We start from the raw sequence: 8,699 nt of genomic DNA on the forward strand, positions 1-8,699 counted from the left end.
CAGCCACAATCTGAAAGGAGCATAAAAATTACACTGAACAGAGAATCCCATAAAACACTGCCCATGATACAACAAAATTATTTCCTGCCTGCTCCACGTGAAATCTCCTGATCTATGGACTTTGCTTTGTTGTTAATTGAGTAGTGTGTGAAAATTTGATTCACTCTAAACATGAATTAAGCAACTAAAATTATTTGTGTTTCTTCAGTGTGTGATGGGATTTGAAATGACATATTTTCTAGAACTGCTCTTCCATTTCCATAATTGGAATAGACATAATTTAGAGCAGAAAAATCCTCTTATGCCTGAGTTCAGGGCACTGTAGTCTTTTGTTACAGGACTGTCACTGTAACACATTCGAAAAAACATCTCTTTGCCTCACGAGAAGGAATTTTAGCAAGTACAAAAGCTTGTGTAATTGCTGGTCTGTATTTAGACAACCCTTTCTGCATTTAATCATAATCCTCAATCTCAAATAATAAAAAAAGTCATTAAAAAACAATGGCAGGGAGTGTGTATTCATGCCATGCTACTGTTTGTGGGATTTTGAAAATAAAAGGACTACTTAGATAAGGTAAACCTCTAGATGTTGTAACTGAGAGCAAGTCTACTTGGCCCAACACTTTCCAAAATAAGTTAATATCTTAACAGCTGCTTGTATATACAAGATGAAAATAAGTGGAGACTGAGGGACAAGGTGACATCCAGAGGAACCTGGACAGGATCGAGACGTGGTCCTGTGTGAACTTCAGGAAGTTCAACAAGGACAAGTGCAAGTTCCTCCACTTGGGTCAGGGCAATTCCCGGTATCAATACAGGATGGGGGATGAAGGGATTGAGAGCAGCCCTGTGAGAAGGACTTGGAGGTACTGGTAGATGAAAAGCTGGATAGGAGTTGATAATGTGTGCTCACAGCTTAGAAGGCCAACCATATCCTTGGGCTGTATCATGAGAAGTATGACCAGCAGGTCAACGGAGGTGATTCTCTCACTCTTCTCTGCTCTCATGAGACTCCTCCTGGAGTGCTATGTCCAGCTCTGATGTTGTCAACATTAGAAAGACATGGAACTGTTGGAGTGAGTCTGGAGGACGGTCACAAAAACAATTAGAGCTGGAGTGCCTCTCCTATGAAGACAAGCTGAGAGTGTTGGGGTTGCTCAGCCTGGAGAAAGGAAGGCTCCAGGGAGACCTTGTTGCTGCCTTTCAATATTAAGAAGCGGCCTGTAAGAAAGATGGGGACAATCTTTTTAGCAAGGCCTGCAGTGATAGGGCAAGGGGTAATGTTTGTGAACTGGAAGAGTGTAGATTCAGGCTAGATATTAAGAAGAAATTTTTTTGCAATGAGGGTGGTGAAGCACTGGAACAGGTTGCCCAGAGAGGTGTCAGATGCCCCATTCCTGGAAACCTTCAAGTCTTCTAGTTGAAGATGTCCCTGTCCACCACAGGGGAAGTGGACTAGATGACCCTTTAAGTTCCCTTCCAAACCAAGCTAGTCTATGATTCTAAGTTTATTTTTGTAATTATATTTAACTTGCAGTCATCAATAACAACTTGGAAAGATTAGTGTATGTGAACATAGGAATGCGTTAGACATGCCTATGCAATAACTTCATGATATAAGCAGTAGCGAATTATGTGCTTATATTGCTGAATATTTCATGGCAAGGAAATTTGTTGAATAACCCTTAGTGCCTATCACTGACTTTATTCCTTTTATTATTTTCAACTTTTCAATTAAGTTTTTTACTGCATAGTGATTAAAATTCTTCTACTTGCTTTCAGTGCTTAAGTCTTACCAGATACTTGTCAAATCCATCTTAATGAACACACTCAAATATAAAGTTACAGTCTTATTAACTTAATGCATTATTAGTCAGATAAATTGGTTAAGAACTGACTGTTCTCAAACCTCTAACCCTGAAAAGGGAATCCACTTTCCAGCATCAAGTTTCTTCTGGATTCTTACTAAGATGTAGAATAGTAAACACGTTTGCTGTTGGAAATACATTAATGAGCAAAGGTAGCAATAAGGAGGGTAACAGTAAGGAAAGAAGCATGTGAAACAGACTTATTCTCTCTGTGCTCAGAATATATTCTGTGAATTGTGACAGAGTAATTGTTGTTGTTGTTGTTTTGTTCTTGTCATTTCCCCCTAGATTTAATGTTTTGGATTTCACTTGTGCTTGAAATCTGGAAAAGTGCCATTGTCTTAAAATTGTATGTTTTCAGTATGATTGTGTGTTGTTTATTGTAGTTTAGCTGATCAGGTTTGCTGTTAACCTGTGGCAACCACAGGGTGCCCAATCTGGAAAAATTGCCCTGATTTTAATGTGTGCATCCTTTTCAATCATAATATATGGATAGTCCTTGAAATATTGAGAATTCTGGAGTATGTAAAAGAGCTCACTGTATTTTGAATTATTACCAACAACAACTACAAAAAAAAATTCTGAATGCAATATATGAGAGTGGATTTAATTAAATAAACATCTGGTTTGCTGCATTGCCTAAAAATAAAGAGGCAAACTTGTTGGAGATTTCCTTCCAGAAGGAAATGCTTAGCACATTGCTTGGCCCCAGCTAGAAGGAAAGGGAAAAAAAAATAAAGACTATTTTTAGTATCTGATCAAAGCATGACTTGAATTCCTATACATAAGTGTCATAAAATGAAGCTTTTGTTTATTATGATAAAAATACGGATTCATGGAAAAATGGAACATCTGTTTCAAGAAAAAAAAATTTGAGTTTAGTGACATTCTCACTTTATTTCCTAAGTGGTTAAGTGTATTGGCCTGAATTCAGAACTTGTGTAGGTGGTAGTCTCAGCTGGAGAATGGTTTAGCAGCTGAAGTAGTCTGTCAGTAAAATTTGCAGGAATGTTTCGGAGAGAGAAGAGAAAAAAATATTTGTTGTATTTGTTTTTTGCTGGAAACCAAACAACCCAGTCTGAGTCACAGGCCAACTTAGTGACACTGGCATGAGGTATTCTGTTCCTTTCCATTCTACCATATCATCAAGTAGTATTTTATCAGTGGTTTCTATTTCAAACTACAGAATTTCTAACCATTTCCCCTATTTCATTTCTGTTTCCTATGACCACGTGGAAGTACTGAAGATTAATATTTGTAATTTCTTTATCATTGTTAACATGCTAGCCACTGAATGAGTATGGTCAGACCTCCATGTTTGACTCAGATTTGCCCAGAACAAGTAGATAAGTAGTTTGTAGATAAGAAGCTTTTGAAACAAACAAACAAACAAAAAGCTGCTTTTCATCCAAGGCAATAAAGGTAATTTTTAAATGTCAAACATGGGTATTTAATGACTTAAGGATGAGAGGGATATTGTTTTAAATTCCTTGCATGTAGTTTCTCTCCTTCCAGTGAATTTTAAATGCATTTATTTTGTGATATAGTTATGGTAGCCCACATTTTAGACCTGCCTGAGCTATTGCCTTAGTGGAATAATAGATGACTGACTGCTCAGCCAAAGTTTGTTTAGAAGTCAGTTTTACCTAAATATCCTGCAGGCTCTGAGATCTTATGGGCTTTTAATTTCCATACCTGCTGTCCTGAAAAACCATGAGCCCTTGGCCCTAATGCTACCCACAGGAGAGGACTGCTCTACAGTTAGATGTTTGGGGTCTTCAATGACTCAGTGAGATAAATGGAGATAAAACTAGTCTACATTCACAGTATAAACCTGCTTTGCAGGTCAGTTTTTTCCAACTGAATCCTTCGTATGTTTTGTTGGAAGATGATCAACGCAGGTTTGTTTCTACAATACTTGGCATTTTCAAATTGACATACTACAAAGACGCAGGTTTCACTGAAAACAGCCTACCAGCTCTAATTGCAGACACTTTAAATGTATAGAAATATGAATTGTAGCATAGTACTAGTGATTTTACATTTAGGTTGAGCAACTATGTGATCTCATCCCTTGCAAGCACTGAGTATGTATTCATCAAACTTTGAAATAGCAAATCAAGTTACTTTTCCGGTTTGAACTGTCCATATTTCAGATTTCCCTGGTAATTTAATTTCAAACAGTTAATGAGATCATGTTTGTGTTAAAAGGTTTTGGAAATACTTGTTCCAAAAGTATTGTGTGCAGAAGATAGCCTCACCTGCTTCTGGGATAAGGATGACGTCGCATCCATCGCTGCAGCCTTGAACCTTTCCCCAGGAGTGGGACAGCTTGGAGTTGGATAAATTAACTGACTGGGCTGGATATCAACTGTAGCTTGGTGTTGCTGTTGTAAAGCCATCTGGAGGTTCACAGTGTAGCTACATCCTTCACAAAAATGTTGTAGTTGTCAGTCCTCCATTGAATTGCATGGTGGTCGTGGCAGTGTTGTGTGCTTTCTGCTTTATCCTTCTTTGGGCATGTTTTTCATCCCGAAGGGCATTTTTGGAGGGGAGTGCTCACCTCAGAGGTAGAGGCAGCAGCTCTTTCACATAATATGCCCTTTCAGCTCCATGCCCACCCAGAGTCTAGGAACAGGCTGACCCTAACAGTGTTAAATAGGCGAGGGGGAGCATGGGATATTTCTGCACTAGCAGTGTTACATAGGACAGCCAGATGTGACTTCTGATCCTGTTATCTTATTCCCTTGGACTTCAGCAAATAAAGCAGCAATAACAGAATTCACTGATCTGCAGCCACAGCAGCATAGGTTGTGATCCTGTCAGAAGGTATCCAATAAAGTGAAGTTAACACTGTTCAGTATTTGGAGGGGAGGTCTCCAAGGGAAAAAAAGTACCCATAAAATGTTTTTTTCATCATCTAACGGTTTATATTAGGAAAGGAGGAAAGTGAAGAGGGGAACAATAACAAAGGATGGTAATGTGATACAGATAACACTCACTGCTACATTGTAGTGTTGAACTTGAGTCATGAATGAGGCAAATATGGATAATTCGGGTAGTTTGAATTACATAATTTTAAAATATGTATAAAACTGTGGTATTGTATGACCTGAGGCTGGCACAGTAGATCTTGCTAGGACTTCTGGGAAAAGGTTGTATTTTTCTACAGTGAAAATGAAATTTTTCAATAAAAAGAGACAAAATGTTTTCATAAAACCCTTGCTATGAAAAACAGTCTTGTAGAAAGCTGAAACTCCTGTTACAATTTTGAAACCTTAAACTGGTATTTTTGTCTTCCCTACAAAACAAATACAATTTTCAAGCAAAGATTAAGTTTTCTGTATAAACAACCTGAACATTTTTTTTTAAACCCAGCCTTTAAAAATGTAAATGATTAGTAACTAGTATTGCATAAAATTTTAAAAGCAGCATATTTATTGCTTACTCTCTTTAATATACAAAAGCAATGAAATCGAACAGAAAGAAACACCTGCTTTTCTGTAGTTGTGGTCAGCAAGCACTAAGTGCAGCCCTAATGTATGTTTAATTTATATTACTGGCTGGGCTTTGAAGGAGTTTCAGTGTTTGTTTTCAAATAAAACTGTAGAATTAGTATGCCAGCTTCTGGTGCTGATGCTGTCTGGGAAGCATGGTGTAGTGACTGTACATGACATTCATTTCTGGCTCATTTGATTCTAAATAGAAACAAGAGGGGTTAGTTAATACTGATACTGAAGCTACTTTATTTAGAGACGTGAATTGTGTTCCAGTGTGATGTTTGTGCAATCTCTCTTATCATCTCTGTAAACAGACTGTGTTCTTCTTAGAACAGTCTGAGTGATTGCTCAATGTTTGGGGCTGTGGTGTACAAAGGATGAATGGTAAGATGCAGAGCTGAGAGCAGAACCCATGATTGCTTCTTGGCTTTTAATTGAATCCATTTTTCTTTGTGCTACTGTGGTTAGAGCAAGCAGAGAAAGTAACTACTGCTGTCACAGAAATAAATTATTCAGAACATGTGTAGATGAGAAGGTCCTGGCTTCTGCAGGTTTTGGTTGGGTTTTTTTTGCCTCAGTCTTCACTGACGACCCCTCCCATCACAACTCTCATGTTGGTGGCCCACAAGATGGAGACCAGAGAGACATAGTCCCCCCCACTGTAAGTGAAGATAAGGTTTGTGACTGTCTGAGGAACCTGAAGATATACAAGTCCATGGGACTTGATGAGATACATCCCAGAGTCCTGAAGGAATTGGTGGATGTAGTTGTCAAGCCACTGTCCATGATATTTGAAAAGTCATAGCAGTCAGGTGAAGTCCCTGGTGACTGGAAGAAAGGACATGTTATGCCCATATTTTAAGAAAGTAGAAAGGAGGACCCTGGGAATTCCTGACCTATCAGCTTCACCTCTGTGCCTGGGAAGATCATGGAACAGATCCTCCTAAAAGACATGCTAAGGCACACGGAGGACAAGGAGGTGATGCAGGACAGGTAGCACGGCTTTACCAGGGGCAAATCCTGCCTGACCAACCTAGTGGCTTTCTACAGTGGAGTGACTGCATCAGTTGACCAGGGAAAAGCAGTGAATGTCATCTATCTGGGCTTCTGCAAGGCCTTTGACACAGCCCCCCACAACATCCTTCTCTCTAAATTGGAGAGATATGGGTTTGATGGGTGGACTGTTCAGTGGATAAGAAACTGGCTAGGTGGTCATGTCCAGAGGGTGGTCAATGGCTCTAAGTCCAGACGGAAAACAGTGACAAGTAGTGTCCCTCCTGGGTCAGTGCTGGGCCCAGTGTTGCTTAATATCTTCATTAACGATATTGATGGTGGCATTGAGAGCATCCTCAGCAAGTCTGCTGACGACACCAAGCTGGGTGGTGCGGTTGATATGCTAGAGGGATGGGATGCCATCCAGAGGGATCTGGATAAGCTAGAGAAGTGAGCCCAGGTGAACCTCATGAGGTTCAACAAGGCCAAGTGCAGGGTCCTGCACGTGGGCCGAGGTAACCCAAGATATATATTGAATACAAGCTGGGGGAGGTCACACTTGAGAGCAGCCTTGTGGAAAAGAACCTGGGGGTACTAGTGGATCAAAAGCTGGACATGAGCCACCAATGTGCAGTTGCAGCCCGGAAAGCCCACTCCATCCTGGACTGTATGAAAAGAAGTGTGGCCAGCAGATGGAGAGAAGTGATTCTGCCCCTCTACTCTGCCCTGGTGAGACCTCACCTGGAATACTCTAGGTCCAGTCCTAGTGCCCCTAGCACAAGAAAGATGTGGAGCTGTTGGGGCGTGTCCAGAGAAGGGCCACAAAAATGATCCAAGGGCTGGAGCACCTCTCTTGTGAGGACAGGCTGAGGGAGTTGGGGTTGTTCAATCTGAAAAAGAGAAGGTTCTGAGGGGGAACCTCATAGTGGCCTTTCAGTACCTGAGGGGGGCCTGCAGGAAAGCTGGGGAGGGTCTTTTTACAAGGGCTTGCAGTGAGAAGACAAGGGGTAATGGTTGTAAACTGAAAGAAGAGAGATTTAGGTTAGAGACCAGGCATAAATTCTTCAGTGTAAGGGTGGTGAGACACTGGAACAGGCTGCCCAGAGATGCTGTGGGGGCTCCATCCCTGGAGGTGTTCAAGGGCAGGTTGGATGGGTCTCTGAGCAGCCTGTTCCAGGGGGAGGTGACCCAGCCCATGCAGGGGAGTTGGAACTCCATGATCTTCAATGTCCTTTCCAACCCAAACATTCTGTGATTCTGTTTTCCAAGCTGACTATTGACTGTCTCAAGTTAGGAAAGTCCTTGAGCCATGGGTTTATGCTCAGTGTAGCCAGAATACCTAATTATCAGTAGGGACAGCATGGCTAGATGCATATGGCACATGGACAGAAGCTCTGTCTGACAGGAGCTGGATGTTCAGAGTAGCACCTCTGAATTCAAGGCAGACTTCCTTGAGGGGTAGATGTCTCTTTGTAAGGCATAAAAATGCCAGGACTTTTTCATAGAAGTATTTTTTGGAAAATATGCTCCTTTGTTAAATTTACTTCTTTTCACATAAAGGAGTGATCTGCCTGGAGCAGAAATGAGGCATGGAAAGTTTCATCCCAAACATTTAAAGCTTAGCAAAATTCAGATGTCTTCAGAGTATGTTAAGAGGAAGCGTACTAGACAATCTTAGTTGTACTTGCCAGTATTAGCTTTGCCTGAATTTTAAATTTTGCCGTTTTTTGACTTTATGTTTAAGTTAATCGAGTGTAGAGCTATAAAGGCTAAATGATCTTAATTAAGTTCCAGGTTTTCCTTAAGCTCCCAAGTTGTTATTATTATTATTATTTTTTTTTTAAATTTCTTTTTAAGTTCATCTTATGTTTTGTAAAGCCCTGTTTTCAGACACTTCTGACAAAACGGTAAAGTTGCCAAGGATAAGAGTTACTGTATAAAGCTGGCTTGATTTTTCAGGAGACATCTCATGCACAGATGTAATATAATTTGAAAACTTCAGTGATTGGACTTCATCTATCAAAAAAGCCACAAATTCTCACACCCATGTTAATGGCAATACTAAATTAATACAAAGCTGGTGTTAAGCATCATTAAATAAACATTAGAAGCTAGTATTTAATTACAGTGTAATAAATTACCACGAGTTATATTCTTGGTGTTTCCAGAGAATCATTATGGTTCTGAATTTGCATAAGAAACTTTTCCTTAATTGATGCGGAATCCTTCATTTCTTACAGAATAAAAATTAATTTCTTTCCAATTGATTTTAGGGGTCCAACATCACAGACACATGCACAGAAATGCTGCAAAGTGGACTACTACTGAAAATTTCAGC

General features: G+C 40.0%; 1 protein-coding gene across 1 annotated transcript in view; it reads left to right on the forward strand.

Moving 5' to 3' along the window:
• The window catches only part of PREX2 (phosphatidylinositol-3,4,5-trisphosphate-dependent Rac exchange factor 2), a 182,658-nt gene that overhangs the window by 62,713 nt on the left and 111,246 nt on the right, over positions 1–8,699 (forward strand). Inside the window, exon 8 of the mRNA XM_009995562.1 lies at positions 8,635–8,699. Within this exon, the coding sequence (XP_009993864.1) occupies positions 8,635–8,699 (65 nt within the window). The remainder of the gene's footprint in view (positions 1–8,634) is intronic.

This window comes from Chaetura pelagica, unplaced genomic scaffold, assembly GCF_000747805.2.
Source record: "Chaetura pelagica isolate M959 unplaced genomic scaffold, ChaPel_1.0 scaffold83, whole genome shotgun sequence".
NCBI classification, from domain to species: Eukaryota; Metazoa; Chordata; class Aves; order Apodiformes; family Apodidae; genus Chaetura; species Chaetura pelagica.